The sequence below is a fragment of the Conger conger genome, chromosome 4 (genome assembly GCF_963514075.1).
Source record: "Conger conger chromosome 4, fConCon1.1, whole genome shotgun sequence".
NCBI classification, from domain to species: Eukaryota; Metazoa; Chordata; class Actinopteri; order Anguilliformes; family Congridae; genus Conger; species Conger conger.
This window is the reverse complement of record NC_083763.1, coordinates 30819651-30842077: the sequence shown is the minus strand read 5'-3', so window position 1 is coordinate 30842077 and position 22427 is coordinate 30819651. Positions and strand designations below refer to the sequence as shown.

Here is a 22427-nt window from a genome sequence, read left to right as displayed (position 1 = left end):
GGATGTAGCAATAGCCGGCAATATCGCCTGCGTATCCGGATAATAGGCGTTATTTATTTGCTATAGAAACATTTTGCGGTCCTCGGATTGCAAATTACTCAACTCGTCTCGGCGAAATGACAGGCAATCACCGCTGCCTGTTGCTCGTTTGAGTATCTTGTGTTGGCGATAAAGAGTATGCTTGCTGCATTTTAATGTAACGCGTTATAGACGGGTACACTGTATACAGATTATAATCCTTCTCGACTGTGTGTGTGTGTGTGTGTGGGTGTGCACGTGTGTGTGTATGTGCATGCGTTTGTGTGCATGTGTGTGTGTATGCGCATGCGTTTGTGTGTATGTGTGTGTGTGTGTGTGTGTGTATGTGCATGTGCCTGCATTTGTGTGCATGTGTGTGTGTGTGTGTGTGATACCCTGATCATTTCCACTGAAATGGCAGATACAGGATGTAGGATTAGCAGTTAATAAGCTACGCCTGTTACCCGGAGTTCATTAGTTCGAATCCCTAGTGGACTGCTACCATTGGAACCTCGAGAAGAATATGATAAGCATCATTTCATTAACAAGGGACCCGTGTGAAAAGGCCGCAAATTATTGCATCATTATGGATGTGGGTGTCTACTTAAGCAAATAAATACGATAATATAAATGCTCATTCATGGGCACTTTTTTATGGATTTTAGTTGTTTGAATCCTCAAAAATGAATAAATTCACCCATTGTCAAATGTGCCAGTATCTCACTGTGTTGATTATACTAAGTCCCACAACCACAGAAGTGTACTTATACTTATTATCATTTCCATGGTGGCAGATTAGAAACTTTGGTGTAAAAGGAAGGAAAAGGTCATACAGCATTTTCGTCTTCCCAGTTTTTAAGATTAGGATTTAGATAGGATTAGTTGGTTGTGCGTCAGTGCTTAAGGGAAACTCTGATGCAATGTTGTGAGAGACCCTCTTCTGGCTGCTCATCCAAAATCTGCAATGTGTGAAGTCCAGACCTGGGTCCAATACGTAATTATTTGGGATTCAAAAACTTTTCTATGCTTTTCGGTCCTCTTGGTTGGCTAAATTGCCAAAAAAAGTATTTGAATCCCAACCCTTTGCTGTTTGAAGGTTCATGTTATGGAAGACTGCTTGCTGATTCAGAATCAATGAAGACAATCTTACAATGAAATGACTCACAGCTGATTAGACAAAGCAGGGGACAATTCCCCAGGGAGCAATGTGGGGTTAAGGGCTTTGCTCAAATGCCCAACAGCTGTGCAGATCTTACCATGGTTACACCAGAGCTTGAACCACCAACCTTCTGTGTCCCAACCATGTACCTTAGCCAGTAGGCTACAGACAACTCTGCGGGCACATAGTATAGATTCAACCACAGACAGGTGTGCATATCCCACCCATTAGAATCAAAGGCCTTAAAATGCCATTATCCTACCAGACTTCTGGAATGATTCAGGTGAGCACTCAGGAATAATGCAGACTGATTACCCTTTGTCTCTACTGAATAGGGAAATACAGATAAGAACCAGGGAGGCCTAACTGCAAGCATGTGCTGGAGGAATTGAACCTCTCAGCTCTGGAAAAAGAGACAGTCGTTTACAGAGCTTAACAAACACCCTCTGCGGATTTTATAACAAGATCTTCCAACCCACCAAGGAAAAATATCCTAAAATTGAATCCTCTATTTCATCCTCTGTCTTCTCCGAGAGACGGTGCCAAATATGGCTCCACTGTGCAATATTCGCCATGGTAATTTGGCCATAATTGGAAGAATATTGATTTTTCGGGCCATCGTCATGGCTGAGGTGACCTTTGTTGAAAATGATTGCTCTATTAGAGGATTCACAGAGGATCCTGGTGGCCATCTTAAACCCAATTACCTACTTCCAAGGCAACCAGTGCCTGATACACCGGGAACCGATTTTTAACAAGCAGAGGCGCAATATACCTCACTCTCACAAATGGGACATTTCTTCTGTTGATTAGGATAGATGAGCTGTTGCACAAGACAGACCTCCTCGGAAGACCTGTGGTTTGTGTACTTCACAGACACCAATTTGTGCCAAGAACTTGGGGCAAAATCAAACAAGGACCTCTGTATCTTCTCTGCTTGGCGTCCTAACAGTGTTCCTAAAGGGTGTTTACTTTTATATATTTATTTATGATATCTCTATTAAAGGACTCGACGACAGAATTCTCATTTGCTGTGATGACCGGGGGGAATCAAAGTAGGTTGGGAAAACAAGAGACTGTGTCTCCTGCCACATTTATGTGATGAGTGCTGAGCCAAACATTCAAAACGGATTTTTGAGTTGATTTGGCCAGGCCACCAGGATACACAGCCCAAAAAGTGACATGGAAACGTTAATGACCACAGTGACTTGGGACCTCCATTTCCAGGTGTGATCCAAAGAACCACACCTCCTACAGCACAGTACCTCCATCACATTTTGACAGGGCACTACATCTGTGCACTGAGACTAAAGGGTTAACTGAAAACACAGACATCCACAGATCATGTCTCATCTCTCTGTGAGTTGCCAAAATTCATGTTCAGTCCCTGCCAGTGCAATGAACACACCCACGGTCTCTTTTAGGAAGCAGTGGGGCATATGACGCACTCTCCTTCTTTCCAAAAATAAAACCCTCTATAAATGTTCTGCACAAACACCACCCTGCATTTTTGACATCGTGTTACCTGTGTGTGTAACGGTTCATTCCAGCTGCTGTCAGCATTCAGCATCTTAGTACGCACATGCTTCCAATGAGTGACACATTACATTGCATTACAGTCATTTGGCAAATGTTCTTATCCAGAGTGACAAACTGTAGTGGAGAACATCAGTGTTACTCTGAAGAAAACAAATGTGTTATCACCAAGAAGACACAGAGGCCAATTTATAATCTATAAGTGTAATGTTAAACTAACAAACAACAATTTGTATTGCAGCAAAAGAGTACCACTACAGAGATAACCTCTTTATATAGCAATATCCTTATACAGCTAAACCGGTAACATCATCCAAAAGGAAATCCAAGCAGAGTAGCTTGTAGCCTAGTGGCTAAGATACATGACCTGGACCCGGTTTCCTCCCACACTCAAAGACATGCCTGTCAGGTCAGGTGCGCTCCTGCCATTGCCCTTGACCAAGGCACTGGACTCCCCAGGTGCTGCACTGTTCCAAAGTAACTAGGATGAGTCAAATGCAGAGGACAAATTACCCCATGGGATTCAATATCTTCTTCTGAAAGTTGGTGGTTCCAGCCCCGGTGTAGCTCCAATAAGATCTGCACAGCTGTTGGGCCCTTGAGCAACATCCTTAACCCCACATTGCTCCCAGGGGGATTGTCCCCTGTTTAGTCTAATCAATTGTAAGTTGCTTTGGATAAAAGCATCCGCTAACTAAATAGACAAATTAAGTATATCTACACTGCCCAGTCAGAAGAACAACACGTCTGATAGGTGTGTAGGGTCTGTTGACTATTTAAAGACATAAGGTAACTTATCCTTTACCTGCCCAATAGGCTAGCAGCAAGATGAATTTTGAATTTGATGCAAGCTGATATAGGTAGCCGGTGGTGAGAGGGAGATGAAAAGGGGATCGACATGGCTAAGCCCGGGGAGTTTGTAGATCAGATGAGAATTCTGGATGAGCTGCAGAGGTCTGATGCTGCAGGCAGGGAGACAACAAGGATGGAATTTCAGTTTTCCAAATGAGAGGTGACCAGTGCAGAAATAGACAAATAGACCAGACCTGGAACAAGTAGAACAAGTAGACCAGACCTGGGTCAAATACGTCATTTGGATTCAAATACTTTTCTGCGCTCGATTGATCTTGCCTGGTGCATTTGACTCAGGTCAGTAGTAGTAGAGCCCTCTTTACATATCAATTAAGGAAAAGACAAAGGTTGATTAAGAATCAATTTCCTTGTTTTAAATACAGTCATTCCTTTTGTTTCCTGTTTATACAAAATCAACTCTGCAATTGTGCTACTTGAGTCACAGCTGTATCACCTGTACCTTTCTACCAGGTGCACTGCAGATGAAGTGTACACACTCCTCTGATTCACTGCAGTATGAGTGGCCTGGATTCAATCAACATTTGTCTTTGACAGTTACTTACAAATAAATACCCAGTAAAATGTTCAGTGTTCCCTGATGAACTCATATGTAGTCACATCATTTTTACTGTGTATAAGTGTTCCTCTTACTAACTGGCGTTTTCTGTAAAAGTCAAAGTAATGTCGATTGAATTCAAGAAATGAGCCTACCCAGGGCATTACACGTGGCTTACACATGACGTAAGGTATCTGCTGGGGAACATTTTACAAGAAAGTACACGTGGAAGTCTCACCAGTATCCTATGTAACACTCCCTTTTGAGTCACATTCTATGCAGATTTAGTGTTATTTTTGGACTATATTTACGGTTTTTTCAACTCCCAAAAACACTTAAGATTCACGCGACAAAATCCCACTCCTGATCAAAATTCAAAGCCCAAGCGGAGAACGCAATCGCATTATGCAGGGTGCCGTGAGACGATTGGATCGCAAGGATAAACAAACGGTGAAGGTGAAACGGAACAAACGTGTCCAGTGACCCTTGCGAGGTTCATAGAGTATTAGTCTTCATCACGGTCCGTGCTGTCGGTGGGTTTACGGCTTTAAATAACTCTGTCCATCGGAGCGTGAATACGGCGGTTTAGGCGCACGGCGTTGGTGCTTTTAGACTTCCTAGGGGGGGGACCGCTCTGAAAGCCTCTCGCCAAATATGCATGCCCCTCTCGCCCTGCCTCCATTCAGCTGTCAAGCACACGATGTCCTGCCAGCCAGGTGAACCGGCGGCCTTTATCTCCAGACGACGGCGGCTCGGGGGTTTTTAGCGCGCGGCTCTTCTATCGGAAGCTTCCGGTCTAGACGCATTGTTCGCCGCGGCGGTCCCCTTACGGTAAGACGTGTCAGATTCCGTCGCATTATCGCTCGGGTCGAGGGCGGGATCGTGTTCTGGCTGGACCCGTGCCGCTTGGATTGCGGGAGTGCGGAAACCCTAAGCGTGGACAGAATGTTTGCGACTTAAAAAAGACGTACCTGTGATTTTGAATCTGTTTACTTCCTTAATTATTAAATGTGGAAAGCCCACCTTCAAACGTGAGGAAGGATAACAAAAGTTGAAGGGTAATGACTTGCAAAGAAACCCATTTTTAATGACATTTTGTTGAAGTTTTCTTCTTTTATTGAATGCCAACATACCAAGAGAGCATCTGTTTTTTGGAAGATGGTTCCTTGGCTTAGCACAACTGTTTTTCTTTTTACAGAACATCTGGACATTGGATGTCTGAACCCTGGCGGTATACTAAAGCCCCTCGACTATAAATGAATGAATGAAGCAAACTCATTGAACCAAGATCATGTGCCTCAGTGATAAAGAGCCAATCAGAATACATGCATGAATTAGTCTCTTTGCTCATTCTTGCTTTTAAAAATCCCACTGACCAGAAGTGAACACCCAGATTAATTTTCTGCACAAATCTGCACTGAACTGACAAATCTTTGAAAGTAATTTTAAACTCAAATGCACCAGATGACTTCAGGTTCTAAGGAGAATCAGTACTTACTACTTATGACTGATGTTGTGACATCCTAATTGCCGTTGCATTGCCATCGTGCCCTTCCACCATAGATAAGATCCCGCTTTGAAAGTCAAAACAGCATCTCAACAGTTCTTTGTGAAACCCTTTGTGAATCACATTACCTGCCAAGTGGGAAACCTTACCCAGGGTGAGCCAGATAGCAGTTACGACGGCTCTCAATGGCCCTGCTCCACAACCACCTCTACATTACCCATGTCTCCTCCAGACCTCAAAAAGGGAGCGCTCATGTGCCAAAACATGTTCAGTTACACTCACGTTTCTATTCCTGCTATTGCAAAAATTAAATGGTTCTGAACTATACAAACTGAAAGCATCACTTGGCAATGGTTTTTAGTGGCCAATTAACACCAAACATCTTACTGTAAAATGGCTGACAGTCAATGGTATTAATGCACCCCCGCTCCCATTCATCACTGTATTGCAGCCAGGAAACCTCCTTCATAGCATGCCGTCTACAGTATCTGTTGGCTATACTGTTGAACCTAACATCCAGTTGACTACTGATGGAATTACAAGAACCAGGCCACAGCACAGCAACCACCTACCGACCAGCAGCCTTCTCTTTTATACGGTTTACTGCTGCCTATTTACAAATATCCCAAAGAAATATTAATATTTCATATGAAATTTGTGTTTTTTTATTTCCCTATGACTGAGCCAGCTCAGTTGACTTTCCACCATGAACATTAATGAAACAAAAACACTGAATATTGACAAGGTTCCTGTTTGAGTTCAGGGTGAATAGTACTCTTCCCTTGCCAGGGGTGGCCTTTGTGTGGATGCGTACTAATGCTTGCTTACTTTCTGATGCATAGCTGAATTTCAATATATCCATATCTGCTCTCGGAACGTTGTGCACAAACAAAACCCATTAAATAAAATTTTAAGGTACAATAAAATAAATACATTTGAAGTTTAGGCACACTACTATGTATACACTCAGTGAGCACTTTATTAGGTATTTATGACTTTTTTTCTAGACTGGCCTTCTACTATATTATAGAGGTCAGAGGAGAAGGGCTAGACTGGTGGAAGGTGACAGTAACGCAACCACACATCACAACAGCGGTATGCAGAAGGGCAGCTCTGAACACAACGCCTCAAACCTCTCAGTGAACAGACTACAGCAGCAGAAGGCTTAATAAGTCTAAAACAGGTCTAATAAATACCTAATAAAGTGTACGTGAGCGTACACAGCTCTTATTAAGTGATAGTCGAACAAATGAAAATGAAATTCAAACCTCCCTATTACCATAGCACCACATTATTCACATGATATACAATAATCATTATCTAGCTAGGCCTAATGGTGGTCACATACAAGCCGCTTCAATTTGTTGCTAGTAGGAAAGCTATCAAAAACACTGCTCAACAAACCCATGGCATACTCAGTTCAATATTGTACTATACTGTTGTTGTTTAATTTTGTGTAGGAAGCAATAAAGTGCAAGGAGACTGACAGATTTAATCAGAGTACCCGTGTTTTACAGGCTGCCCAATAAAGCAAATGCTTTCTGCAGTCTTCAAACCGGTACAAGATTCTGCAGGTGTTCTCTTGATGCAGCGTGCAAAGAATCCTATTCCTCAAGAGTTTATTGAGTCTTATGTCTCCACTCACTGCAGAAGAGACTAATCTTATTCCTTATTAACATCCCTTCAGACCTATATTCACCGAGCACTTTATTAGGAACATTTGAATTTTATTACACTTATTCAGCCGATTATATAATCAGCCAATTGTGTGGCAGCAGTGCAATGCATACAGTCATGTAGATGTGGGTCAAGAGCTTCAGTTAATGTTCACATCAACCATCAGAATGGGGAAACAATGTGATCTAAGTGACTTTGATTGTGGGATGATTATTGGTGGCAGACAGGGTGGTTTGAGTATCTCAGAAACTGCTGATCTCCTGGGGTTTTCACGCACACTAGAAACACCTTGTTAATGAGAGACGAGAGCAGAATGGCCAGACTGGTCAAAGCTGACAGTAAGGTGACAGTAATGCAAATAACCACACATTACAACAGTGGTATGCAGAAGAGCATCTCTGAACACACAACGCATCATAACTTTAAGAGGACAGGCTATTATGGCCTGTAGTGGCCTGTAGCGTAGTGGTTAAGGTACATGACTGGGACCCGCAAGGTTGGCGGTTCGATTCCCGGTGTAGCCACAATAAGATCTACACAGCCGTTGGGCCCTTGCGCAAGCCCCTTAACCCTGCATTGCTCCAGGGGGGATTGTCTCCTGCTTAGTCTAATCAACTGTACATCGTTCGTCTGCGAAATGCCAATAATGTAATGTAATGTAATGCTACAGCAGTAGAAGTAAAAAAAAAAGTCTAATAAATACCTAATAAAGTGATCGGTGAGTATGTCTCCATTGCCTGCAGAAGAGAGTAATCTTATTCCTTCTTAACATCCCCTCAGAACTATACATCTCTTCACAGCGGTTAACTAAACAACCGAAGACAGTTCCATCAAGGTCTTTTTAAAGAACCCAGTGGGGAAAAAAGTGAAGGTTTTACTTGGAAACATCGAGCAAAAGAACAAGTCTGAGAGGCACACCATCCCCCACCCCGACATTCCGTACCATAAGGCTTTTCGCAGTAGTGAATTAATAACCAGCACTCCTATCGCTGAATTGTGTGTATATTTGGCCTTTTAACAGCAGTGTGAAAAAAAAAAAAAAATCCCATTTCCCAATCATTATCTCTTCCCCTGCTTTTGATATCTGCCTGAGGACGACAGACACAAGATTACTAGCTCCAGAGTACATTAAGCTGAAAACGGAGGCAATAACTACTGAGGCTGTCGCCAGGCCGGGCTTTCACCTTGTGTGGTGAGAGGACGATTTGGACGCGCACAAAACTCACCTTGCCGCATTAGCAAGTGACTTGTTTCTCTCTCCCCTGCCTAAAAGCCTTTGTGCGTCCACACTTAAAGAATATGGATAGCTGCAATATCAACAGCATTTTGGCCATAATGGAAATGCTAAAAATAGCGACCGCAACATCAAGGAAACAATACATTCTCTGCCTCAAAACCTGCAATCAGGATGATTGCAGAGGTGCTGTCTATTACTGGAATGATGAAGCGTAGCTTATCAAGTATAGGGGAAAAATAATGCAATTGCTGTGTAAAGATAGTTAAGACCTGAGATTAATACAAAATGGCGCCTGTTTCAGGATCTGATATTATAAACTCACACATTATACAGTAAGGATTATCACGGAGTAGTGCCCATCACTGAAATCAAAGTTTGGTCATGGATCCCTGAATCAAACTTGCATTCAATAAGCTAATTACTGTCCGTTCTTAAAATAGATGATAAGGATACACCGAATTGAGACTGCTTTGATAATCTTGTGACTCAACAATTAACTAACGATGAAGGGATGGAACACAAAGAACCCCTATTCCAGGAGAGTAAGCACGCTGGAGGCTTATCACACGTCTCCATGGAAACAGGTGCGGGAGTTTGGATTGGACCCAGGCAATGTCATTATGAAAGTCAGTTTTCCGGAATGACTCCTCGCACAAGGGCTGCCACATTCGTAAAATGTTTTTTTAAAAATGCAAAGGACGACATGTTTTTTCTCCCCGTAGAGGAAAACACAGGGTTTACTGGGACTCACTTTGATAAAGCCCTTCAAAAGAAGAACGTGGAGTGATTGGAAAGTGGCCAGTGCTGCCAGCACTCGGTCACATGGGTGAAAGCCATAGAGACAGCACATTAACGCGTCACGCAGTAAAGGCCACAGCCACAACGGGGAAAACAATCTGTTGCGCTCTAGAGTTATCGTTAGCAGTTTGTGTGTGATTTACGAGATTGTGAAAAGGCCCAAATGTTGTTGTGTGGCAGGCTGTGCAAATAACAAAGCCAAGAACCTAGATGTTTTATGCGTCCTTGTGCAAAAGGAATGAGCTAATGAGAAGAAAAATATGGATTCAGGCCACTAGACATGAGTGGAATATTGGAGGGGAAAGGTTTGACATGGTTTGACCCGCATAAGCTACGTTTTGAAATCAGACAAGCTACCAGCACTAGCTGGTTAACCAACTCATACCCAGCTAGACCAGCTTCATGACCAGCTTGGCCATGCTGGTTGACCAGCATATACTCAGCAAGATTAGCTTATTGCCAGCTTGACAAACTCAATTTTCAAGCTGGCACAGCTGAATTTTACAGCAGGGTTAGCATGGATTGTAAAATAAAGTAGTGCTAAACTAATCCTAAACAAATTAAACAGATGTACAAATTACTGTTCCTGACACAGCCTCTTACAGCCAATTAAAATGGCAAAATGGCTAACTTACTACAAATATAGATGCTCCTTAATTCAGGATCCCAGAGTTTTCCTCCTTTCCCCTCATGTCTAATGGCCTGAATCCACTTTTTTCTTCTCATTTGCTCTGTATTCTTGCATGGAAGGACATAAAACGTCAAATCAGGTTTCTTGGCTTTGTTATTTGCACAGCTCACCACACAACAACTTTTCAGCATTTTCATATTCTTCATAATCCACTGACTGCTAATACTAAATCTATGGAATGCAACGGATTGTTTTCCCCCAACATGGGGTCGTGCTACGGTTTCTCTCAAGTACAGAAATGGAGAAATGTAAAAACTAAAACTTGCATCTCTGAAGCGCAGATAGAGGTGCTGAAGTGCACAAAAATAAAATAAATAAAAACAGGTTTCGAAACAGCTGATAGCTGGTGGACCAGTTCCGACCAGCTGCGGACTCAACATGGTTTTACTGTACCAGCTCAAGCTATGTTTTGAGACAGGTGGTTGCTGGTCCTTTCAAGAACACAAACCTACAAAAAGAAAAATTGAATGGGGGTAAAGGTGGCAAAAAAATCTGTTGAGGAGGGTGGTAATTTAAAAAACACTTTGACATGAAAACATCCAGGAACCCCTGTGCTAAAGGGATTCGCTGACTTTACCTATTCCTGGTCCGATGCATGATGGGAGCACACTTACTGGGGATGGATCTCTCACCCACATTTCCAATCCACTGCTGGCTTGGAAGGTCCTACATTTATGACAAAACATCATGGATGAATGAAAGCAACAGAGGATATAAACAATCATACAATTTACGAACGGTCGTAAAAAATGTATTGTGTATGCCTGATAGAAAAAACGGTATTTATCCTCTGATGGGGATTCAAATCCAGCTTTATGAACAGTAGAGATGAAATCGAATGCCATCCACATTTAAAATAATGATGCGCATAAACCTTAAAGTTGAGCAATAGAGTTCAGCAATAGAGTAGTGGACACAATTCTCTGCATCCAGAAGCCAAGAGAAATAACGCAATCTCAATGCCACAGCTGCAGCACTGGGCCCCTTCATTCCAAGTGACACACAGGAATGTTTTGCATTTTTATTTACTTATCATATTTTTACAGTGTGTCTGCTTTCTTGGTGGCTGTCTGAATGTTTTTTAAGGCCCACCATCCCCCAATGCGCACACCTCCCTCCGCTATCTGAATGTTTGTCGAGAGACAAAAATTGAGCGTGACAGGCAATAAAAAGGGAATATCTCACGAAACACGCAGACCGACACACACAACCATAGACAGATACGCATGTCTGCGTGTGTGTTTTGTGCACTGTACGCATTTCAATTTTATTTAAACAGTTTCTTCAGAGCCCCCCATTTGTTTTGCGTTCAGCTTAATCCCTGTGTTTTGTTCCTTTGCTATCGCGGAGGCCACATTTTAGCCCACGGAGGTTTAACGCCTGCATAAGACTCCCTGTGGAACCAGGGCCTCCATGCAGTTCAGAGCGCAGCTATCTCTGCCTGGACTGTGATGTTCATTGTGAGCGGTCAATAAGCTCTGACAAAGCTGCCATAGTGAGCAGGGCACAGGTTGTTTTCAGAGAAAGAAATCTGGATTTTTATTAGCAGGCAAAGATAAGATGCATCCTAATAATTCAAGGGACCATAAAAAAAGATAACTAAAATTCTTCAAGCATAGAAAAAATAAATATTTTTAATATCATTACAAATGCAGTCACACTTCTCAAAATAGTAGTTTAAATTTGAGTGTGTCAACAGCTAAACTGTCAAGGATGACACCATAATGAGGTAAAATGTGCTGACTGAAAAAGAAAACAGACATTCAGCATTCAGAGCTGGCTGCCGGCTGAGACACTCTGTGGTCGTTTAGGGCCGCAAGCATCCGTGGGTCGTACATTTTTTTTTCTGCATTTTGAAGGACATTTTAATTGTGCAGTATTCACAGGGTGCAAATAGCTTTTTCAGTGCTATTGTTGGTACTTGTTCCCCAGTCCACAATCGCTGCCAGCTACCATCCCCCTCATCTCCACTGTGCAATATGCTTCCACCATTCCTCCACTCCTCCATGATCAGTTCTCCCCAGTTCTTTATAGTTTGGGGCCCACCAAAATCCTCAAACCAGTTCCACCAAAACACACACACACGGTGATGGCCTACCACTTCAAAAGAAATCAAAACATTTCCCAGTAGTTTAACAGTTTAAGGGCCAGGGTTTGGAGTGCCATTAATGCCATATTCTCCGTACATAATATAATAAACTTGCAACAATTCGGTTTTGCATAACCAAACAATTAGCATTAGTATCCAGTCCAACTACATTACAGAATGTAGCTCTGTTACACAGTGGTATGGTTGGTTTACTGGAAGCCAGTATGTCTGCTTAATTCAGATTCGATTCAGGTTCCCCATTGGTGCCATACTCCACCACCCCTGAAAAAGTTGTAGTATGTCCCAGGGTCACCACCTCTGTGATGCCAACCGGGCACACAGCCCAAGGCATGACTCCGCTCCTCCAGAGACCCGCTGTGTAACTTCACACAAGGCCATGGAGCATCTATGGTCCACGTAGCCCGTGGAGAGGGGAACAAGAGCTCAGCTGCGGTCCTCCTCGCTGAGGATAGTCAGAGCAGCACCAAGGGGCATACATAAGCACAGGCACAGGGTGCATGACAAGACAGGGGCGCACATAAGCGCAGGCACAGGGAGCATGACAAGACAGGGGCGCACATAAGTGCAGGCACAGGGAGCATGACAAGACAGGGGCGCACATAAGTGCAGGCACAGGGTGCGTGACAAGACAGGGGCGCACATAAGTGCAGGCACAGGGTGCGTGACAAGACAGGGGCGTACATAAGTGCAGGCACAGGGTGCGTGACAAGACAGGGGAAAATATAAGCGTAGTCACAGGGTGCGTGACAAGACAGGGGAAAATATAAGCGTAGTCACAGGGTGCGTGACAAGACAGGGGAAAATATAAGCGTAGTCACAGGGAGCATGACAAGACAGGGGAAAATATAAGCGTAGTCACAGGGTGTGTGACAAGATAGGGGCGTACATTAGTGCAGGCACAGGGTGCGTGACAAGACAGGGGCGCACATAAGCGCAGGCACAGGGAGCATGACAAGACAGGGGAAAATATAAGCGTAGTCACAGGGTGTGTGACAAGACAGGGGCGTACATTAGTGCAGGCACAGGGTGCGTGACAAGACAGGGGCGTACATTAGTGCAGGCACAGGGTGCGTGACAAGATACGAGGGCAGCGTGAGTCGCGGGGGCCCAGAGAACGCCCAGGAGTCTTGCTGGACTATTTTTACATGCTCGCATTTGACTAATGAATAATTGCATAATTACTTTTTTCTTCACTAAACTGCCTCTGCAGCAAAGTTTCAGAAATAAAGGGAGTGGAAAAGCGATCCAGCGTCCCTTGAGGTTGAAACGGGCAGCTAAGAAGGACCCGTTCCGAGTTTGCCCTCGCACGCTCGTGGTTGAAGGGCGCAGTTTGCAATAAGATAGAATGCCCAGAGCTGCCGGCAGCCAAAACAGAGAAGAAAAAAGATGGAGAAAACCCTGCTTGGCACCCAACATTAGACGCTGAACTTCCCTTAATTGAACCGATCCTCAGCAGCTTCACCTCATGGATGAAAGTAACAGACCCGGGGCCAAATACATTGGTTTGGCTTCAAATACTCTTCCATGCTTTACTGAGCTTGTCTGGTGCACTGGAACCTATGAAATACTCTCAAAAAAGTGCAAAGCCTGCCTTCTGGTCGTCTCGGTTGGCTCAACTGCACCAGGCAAGATCAATCGAGCACAGAAAAGTATTTGAATCAGAAGCAATTACGTGTTTGACCCTGGTCTGGAAAGTGAAAGCTCCAGGACGCCTCCGGAAACTGACAAGCAGCTGTTCCAGATACCGCGACTGGTTGGATGCCAAATCGCTGTGACATTTTGTTTGTGTACCCCTGCGGGGGGGTGGGGAAGGGGGGGGAGGTGTACCTTACGTTAAATATTCATAACCGTGCTCTGCTCAGCCTCGCCGCCAAGGGACATGCGGAGAGAAACACATTTGTCTCAGAGTTCTTGTGAGGGGAAGAGCGAAACACTAACGCACCATGAGGTCTCGCACCTTTGATGGACTCCAATCCGCCGTCTCGCTCCTATGCCCCGGAGAGCAGAGCCTCCCTTCGCCCTCCAATAACGAGTGCCGAAAAGGAGTCGAAAATGACAAAACGATCCGAGAGATGCCAAATGCAATTCCCGATGGAATCTCAAGCTTTCCGCTTCCTCCTTATCGCTCATTCCTATTCCGGAAACGGGGCAAGCTCCGCTTTACCTACCCGTCCCCGCTCCTGCCTTAGCCCTTATCGGGAGAACAAGGAAGTGAGCTTGCTGAGCTGGTAAAAATCATACTGCAGCTAAATAAGCCTGAGGCCACGGTATCATCCAGGAATACAAAATGCCGACTGCCAAACTGCAGACAGGTCCGGGCTGCTGCGAGCTGGAGGCACTGCAACCTAGGAGGGGGAAAGTTTGCCTGGCACATGCCACTACCTACCAGACCTTGGTCAAATACATGATTGTTTTACATTCGACTCCTCGTCTATGCTTTCCTGAGGTAGTCTGGTGAACTGGAACCTATGAAATACTCTCAGAAAGTGCAAGCCCTGCCTTGTTTATTTGGTTGGCTCAATTGCACACTCTCTTAAATACAGTGACATTGGAAATACATTTCTGTTCTTGGAGGATCAAATTTCCCAATGTACCCTGAAAGGCCATTAATGTTCTCTTTGACCACACATGAGTACATTTTCCAAGCAAAAAAAGGTATGGAATAATTATATATTGCTGGCTAGGGGTACAGTTTTATGTACCTATAGGGTACCACCCCAGCGACAAGCATTTGAACTTATTTGTACCTTTATCTCTAAGACTGCACTAGGCAAGATCAATGGAGCACGGAAAAGTATTTGAATCCTAAACAATTATGTACAGCATTTCAGGCCGGTCCCAGTGGTGCCAATGTGCTCACATAACCTGCTGCATACCTGACAATGTAGTGCCACTATTTTCTCTGTTCTGTTAAGAAAATGAAGCGGACACCACCACCAGAGTACAATCTCTATCGGCCTAACCTAATGATGGAGAACTGAAGAGCCTGGTCTCACAGTAATTCGAAGACAGGTCCCTGAATGTTCTGACCACTGAAATCGGCCTCTGTGTTCCGAAATCTGACCACCCCCCCAGCGGTTGAAGTTAACAGTATGTTCTAATTCCCCAACCAAAGCTGAGGCACTAGAACATTTTTGTGTCTCTATGCTCAATTAATATTGTTAATGTTGCATCTTAACCGTAATCCTAATCATAACCGCTGTTGCTACAATTTTTTTGCCATTTGCCCAAGGATTATAAGTTAATATATCAATTAGAGAGCTTTGTAAATGAACAGCCGTTCACTTACGTTTCAAATGAACTAGTTTCATTTCAGGTTTTACTTCATTTCGGGGTCTCTCATCTGAACGGCACAAATTCGTCACTTCCAACAGGCAATTTGGGGCAGCCTGTAGCCTAGTGGCTAAGGTGCATGACTGGGACCCAGAAGGTTGGTGGTTCAAGCCCCGATGTAGCCAAAATAATATCCGCCGAGCTGTTGGGCCCTTGAGCAAGGCCCTTAACCCCACACTACTCCAGAGGGGATGAGGAATTTTCCCCTACTCAGTCTAAACAATTGTAAGTTGCTTTGGATAAAAGCATCTCCTAAATAACTGAAATGGTAAAGGCAATAAGTGCAGTTTATGCAAGCTTGCCTAAAACCTTTTAGGGTGTATGGAAGTAGAGACGCCACTGAACAGGAATGCCTTCCAGAACTTTCAACCATAGGCTTGCTCTGGGAGGGAGCGCTCCATTCGAAAAGATTATCTTGTTTTGTAGCAGCGACTCCTCTGGTAGACGGAGAACCGGTGCCATGAAAAACAGACACACAGCTCAGCCGGGGGCTAAAGAAAGGAAGCGTTGAAGGAAAACGCACATCCACACTCTCGCGACAGAGAAAACTAACATACAAACTGACAATATTTGATAGGTTTTGGATTCTGACCCAGTGCATGTTTCTATGGGTATCATTTATATAAACATGTTACATGACATGTTACATAAATGGGCGTATGGGTATCATTTATATAACATGTATCATGAATAAGATGCCACTTTTCAAGATTAACCATAAAAATATTTCAAGCACTGTACCTCGGTCAACCCTGTACTAAAATAAACTTTCAATTATTTTCAAAGACAGTTGTGACCCTGAGAAGACCACCATTTAAAATCAGGTTGCCCCAGGGCATTTCACGCTGGACATCAGTGAAAATGTTTTAGTCAATGCAGGGAAAACTGAAAAAAATATTGTCTGAACACTTCAAAGGCAATCAAGCTCAGAAGAAGAATAGCACAAAAAATGGCCAACAATTACTAAAGAAAACTAGGTCATTAAATTTGAAATGGTCCGGACATTTTAAATAATTATGCCTATGCATGAAGTGCAGTTCAATTGTAGGGGACATGGTCATTTTGCACAGTACGCGTTTAATATAGTATGAACTGATGTTTTTTTTTCTCAAATTACTTTAATTAACATTTACTCAATCCACATTTATTGCAGTTGTTTGGCAGTAAAACTGCCTTTTAGCACTTAGGCCTGGAGAAATCTCCACTCAGGGGAAGCCTTGAGACCAATGTTAATTTTTGTACTTGTTTTCTCGTAATACTATCCTTTGCAAATAATAACCATATGTGACCGGCTCCATGCTTCAGATACATGTTTCAAAATGTGACTTTTTCAGTTTATCATTGCATTTTAAATAACTCTTCAAGCTGCTCCTCACCCCACCCCTCCGTACCTGTAATCCTTAACTGATTGGTAGCCGTTGTTTTTCAGTTCCAAATAGGCTAGTGTGTCACTACTTGTGTAATAACGTGTTCTCGATGATGATGTTTTTGCTAGTTTTGTTTGGCTACGTAAGCTGTTTATTCCTACATAATTGTATACCATTCTATTGTATTATGCTGTATGAAAACAGTTTTAGATATAATCCATTGTCAGATCAATCAAAACTAGACTTCCCTCTATGGTCTTTCAGCGCACTTGTTCCTGGTGAAGGGTATGCACTTTGCACTTTGTTGTACGTCCCTCTGGAGCGACTGCCAAATACCAATAATGTAATTACTTTTTCAGTTTATCATTGCATGTTAAACTACAGCGCAACAAAATGAGGAATCACTTCGTGAGATTGAGTGAGTATTTCTGGAGATGACTGCTGCATTTCTGCAAAACACAGTTTTGAGAAAACTGGCTTTAAAGATTTTGTCTTTTCTCATCAAGAAATACACCCATAAACCAGGATCTATTGTGTGAAATTGTTATATCTGTGTAGTCCCTAACCCTTTGGTTGCTATTCATTTTAATTGGTTTAATTATGATAGTGTTTTGAACCATAATTTCATGAAACTGTGAAAAAAAATACATATCCCCGGTATAACCTCTAAAGCCTGAGACTTTTTCATTCTTCCACTTCCCTTATTATTTTGTCATGACTTCCTCAATTATCATGTAACTTCAAAACACTGATAACTGCTCTCCCTATTGAGATGTAACTTAATACTTTAAAAAAGTGCCCACAAATTTCATGAACAGGTAATTACTTATTGCCATTTAGCTATCCCCCAATGCCTTGCATATGAATACTTGGTGAAAAGTGACTCTCCCAAACTACCCTCCCCTCTCTGTCATTTGATGACAGCAGGCAAAATTATCGAATCTGAATCATTCTCGATGAACAAGGCAACTTACAAACTCTCAGTCAAACTGTATGAATGACATACAATAATGTACATGGGACATTTTAGTAAAAGTGTCAGTGAGAGACACTGGCTAAAGATGGCTATTTTTAGCCTTCTTACTTGCATGAAAAAGAAATTTCTCTGGGTGCTGTCCAAATGTATAGTTACCGTTTCTGCTGCATTTATAGTAATTGTTGTAGCCTACTGTGTATATTTAACCTGTTTGCTTGAGACAAATTGATTGCCTATATCGCCTATATGATAAAATGGTTATCATAAAGGTTATCGTTCTAGGTGTGAAGGTAGTCCACCTTGAAACTGTTTCAGGAACCAGCACACGCTGACCAGTGATTTGAATTTAGAAATTTAGGTGAATGGTAGATTTGATATTTAGGAATGTGATTCTGGTACTAACTTCATTTTGACCGGATAGTGGTTTTGTAAAGTTTTTTGCCTCCCATGTGAAATGGCCAAGTGCGAGACATGAATCTGAAGCTCATACAGTATCTCTTGAATTAATAGGCCAGATAACACGGTGCCATTGTTTCTATCACAAACCAAATGTTGTGGTGTGGTGTGAAAAAGTGTTTGCCCCCTTCCTGATTTCCTATTTTTTTGCATGTTTGTCACACTTAAATGTTTCAGATCATCAAACAAATTTAAATATTAGTCAAAGACAACACAAGTAAACACAAAATGCAGTTTTTAAATGAATGTTTTTATTATTAAGGGAGAAAAAAATCCAAACCTACATGGCCCTGTGTGAAAAAGTGATTGCCCCCCCTGTTAAAACATAACTTAACTGTGGTTTATCAAACCTGAGTTCAATTTCTCTAGCCACACCCAGGCCTGATTACTGCCATACATGCTCTCAATCAAGAAATCAATTAAATAGGACCTGCCTGACAAAGTGAAGTAGACCAAATGATCCTCAAAAGCTACACATCATGCCGAGATCTAAAGAAATTCAAGAACAAATGAGAAAGAAAGTAATTGAGATCTATCAGTCTGGAAAAGGTTATAAAGCCATTTCTAAAGCTTTGGGACTCCAGTGAACCACAGTGAGAGCCATTATCCACAAATGGCGAAAACATGGAACAGTGGTGAACCTTCCCAGGAGTGGCCGGCCGACCAAAATTACCCCAAGAGCGCAGCGACGACTCATCCAAGAGGTCACAAAAGACCCCACAACAACATCCAAAGAACTGCAGGCCTCACTTGCCTCAGTTAAGGTCAGTGTTCATGATTCCACCATAAGAAAGAGACTGGGCAAAAATGGCCTGCATGGCAGAGTTCCAAGACGAAAACCACTGCAATGAAGGCTTTGGAGTGGCCTAGTCAAAGTCCTGACCTGCATCCTATTGCGATGCTGTGGCATGACCTTAAAAAGGCGGTTCATGCTCGAAAACCCTCCAATGTGGCTGAATTACAACAATTCTGCAAAGATGAGTGGGCCAAAATTCCTCCACAGCGCTGTAAGAGACTCATTGCAAGTTATCGCAAACGCTTGATTGCAGTTGTTGCTGCTAAGGGTGGCCCAACCAGTTATTAGGTTTAGGGGGCAATCACTTTTTCACACAGGGCCATGTAGGTTTGGATTTTTTTTCTCCCTTAATAATAAAAACCTTCATTTAAAAACTGCATTTTGTGTTTACTTGTGTTGTCTTTGACTAATATTTAAATTTGCTTGATGATCTGAAACATTTAAGTGTGACAAACATGCAAAAAAATAAGAAATCAGGAGGGCAAACACTTTTTCACACCACTGTACATTTTCAATATGTCCCCTGTAATCTCTCTCTCTCTCTCTCTCTCTCTCACACACTCACACACACACACACACACACACACACACACACACACACAAGCAGTCATTATGACTTTTTATAACTACATTATACATTACATTCAGAACTCCTTGGATTGGTGCTGTGTGGCCATGACTCTCTATTCTCTGCCTCTAACCCCACCTTTAACAATAAATAATGCCCATACCCTTTAGTAAATGGCTAGTTTAGAAGGCCATGGAAAGTCTTTATAATGGCCCCATATTGTTCCTGGTATTTTTTGGGGGTGGGATTTTCTTAAGTGGAAATTGAGCAATAACAAATAATGTACAATGTACATTGATATTTTAAATTCTGAGAAATGCCGTAACAGGAGGTAACCTATGTCACTGTCTAAAATATGAGTTGGATATGCTTCCATCAGACCCTACTCACTGAAAAGCAATCTTCTGCTCCCCCTTTGCTGACACCAGTATATACTTAGAAAATTCTTTAAGTAGTTTCACACCAGTTTCTCCAGCTGCACTCCTGAAGAAAGGAATGGAATAAAATGTTCATATTAGCTACATATCTTATGTTCATGCAGGAAGCAGGACATGTCCCTATTTTCCTTACTATTAAAACATGGATGGAGAAACTGAATTACTGGTGAGCTGCATTATTCCACTGTAAAAAGACATTTGACCAGTCTGTAGCCTATGTGTGGAACTGCGGTGCCAAAGTATCATAAATGATACAGAACACATAGGTGAGGATGTGAGACTGTAGCAGGTAACACCAGGGGCTGCATCCGCTAAAAACATTGATAATTACCCAAAGCTAAGACATGATCAAGCTAATACGCTATGTGGAACAGAGCTGACTAGTTTACCATGGACCAGATAGGCTAATTGTACTGAACAGTTAGCGTCGACATTATGATATTCGAAAAAGATTAAAAATTAAAAAGTGCAAGTGAAAATGTTGAGCTAAATCTTCATATTCTGTATATCTAATTCGACAAGATAGGCTATTTGTTAGATCGTCGTGGAGTTAGGCAAGCTTGAGGCGTTGTGTATTCATAAACTTGTCAGTCTATGAAAAGTACATGATTACAATGATTAGCTAACAACTATTTTCTGTATATTGTAGCTTTTGGGCAAACTTTTCAAGCAAAGCCCTATATATTACACAAATATGTAAATTTATCTGGTTCTAGAAAAAAAAAAATAGAAAAGCACAATCGTGAACAAGACGGGAGAATACATTTCCCGCATTGTTTCTGTCAACGGTGCTCGCAACTAATAGAATACACAGACTTATGGACATATTCCAATGACCTTAGGAAACGTGTCCCCCTGTGAACATGCTATCATGTTATATCCGCGATAGTTCGAGAAAAATGTATCCTTTCGTTTTCGTCATTAGCCTACTGACCATTTTATTTCTGGAAGCAGTAGCCCACGGCATAAGAAGGTAGGCTATAACAGAACTGCCTTCTGTGTCAAAATACGCGGTTACCTTGAATTATGAGGTGATTGACAAAAGTGATACTGGAGTAGTCAGCTTGGAATTCATACATTTCAACAAGTTTTAACGGTCTTGATTGCATTATGAACCCTTCAATCCGCATAACTGAAATCAAACGTCACAAATGTAATTCATATCTCTTAAAATAAAAACGCGAAATATCTCATTTACTAAACAGTTAAACGCAGTAGTGCACGTTTTTTGTGTTATTTCCCCGTAAGCCAAAGCAGTACGCAAAGTCATGAATTAGGTTACATGTGACATAAAACGAAGCAGTCAAGTTAAAAAAAATAATAGTAAGCGCAGCAGTACCTGGTCTTGCTGTTGAGCCGGTTTCGTTGGTGCATTTTGCTCCTTTGCTGTAGTCATGGTCACCTACAGCTCACAGACCACCGCTTTTTCACCACAAAAATCAGGTGTTTTACCAAACAGACTGGAGTCAGTCTACAGTAGTAATATACCTTAAATTTCAGTCGCAAGCGGTACTGAAAACGCGCGAGGGAAATAAAAGGGGTGGCGTAACAGCCTAATAAAAATACGAGTCTTAATCAGTGAAGACGTAGATGAAGGGATTGATGCTCTGCCTCTGAATTAGAGAGGAAGCGAGAGACCGAGAGAGAGAGAGAGAGAGAGAGAGAGAGAGAGAGAGAGAGATGGTGTAATCGTCACCACTACTGTGATAACTGCCTGGCAACCACCACCGGGCAACTGCTATGAGAGACGGCTCCCCCAACCCACATTTTTAAAGAAATAACAAAACAAAACACACACGCACGCGCACACGCACGCACACAAGAAGGAATAAAAACGGCAATATTCAATGAGAATTCCTCGCTCTCGCTTGCTTTTTTTTGCAACAGGGGGTAAGAGTTCATTAGGAATCATCAGGTTGTCTGCCCTTCCAGCCACAAGAGAGAAAAAGCTGAATGTTGCAATCATATGGCCAGTTGGGTGAGAATTGCTATTTTTTCTATTTTTTTTCAGGCTTGAACTTTGATTGCTGTATGGTGGAAATCATTGAGAAGGTTCCAGCCCATGCCTCAAGATGACAGGTTTATTGACATTTCTTATTGGAAGGTGGATAACAGTTTTAAGGCAGCCAGATGTAATATGCAGAAATTCATATTTAAAGTGAATATGCATTAGTATACTGTCTGGAGTTTATGTAATGCTAGATAGTTTCTTGCTTGTTTACAATGCGTCTGGAAAGGGATGGTTGGTTGAGTGTTGTTGCAAAATGACACAGTCACAAAATTGTTTTGTGCTAGCTCAGATGGAATTTTCCACAGTTCAGAAAGAATGCATTGTTCTTTCTGCTATACAGTA

General features: G+C 42.4%; 1 protein-coding gene across 3 annotated transcripts in view; it reads right to left on the bottom strand.

Annotated features, from left to right (window-relative positions):
* dpp6a (dipeptidyl-peptidase 6a) overlaps positions 1-22427 on the bottom strand; it is a 301074-nt gene that overhangs the window by 132015 nt on the left and 146632 nt on the right. Inside the window, exon 1 of one of the 3 annotated variants that reach the window (XM_061239157.1) lies at positions 21414-21699. The exons of the other annotated variants lie outside the window; for them this stretch is intronic. Within the exon in view, the coding sequence (XP_061095141.1) occupies positions 21414-21470 (57 nt within the window). The 5' untranslated portion in view covers positions 21471-21699. Of the gene's footprint in view, positions 1-21413; positions 21700-22427 lie in introns of those variants that run through there. 3 annotated transcript variants of the gene reach the window in all.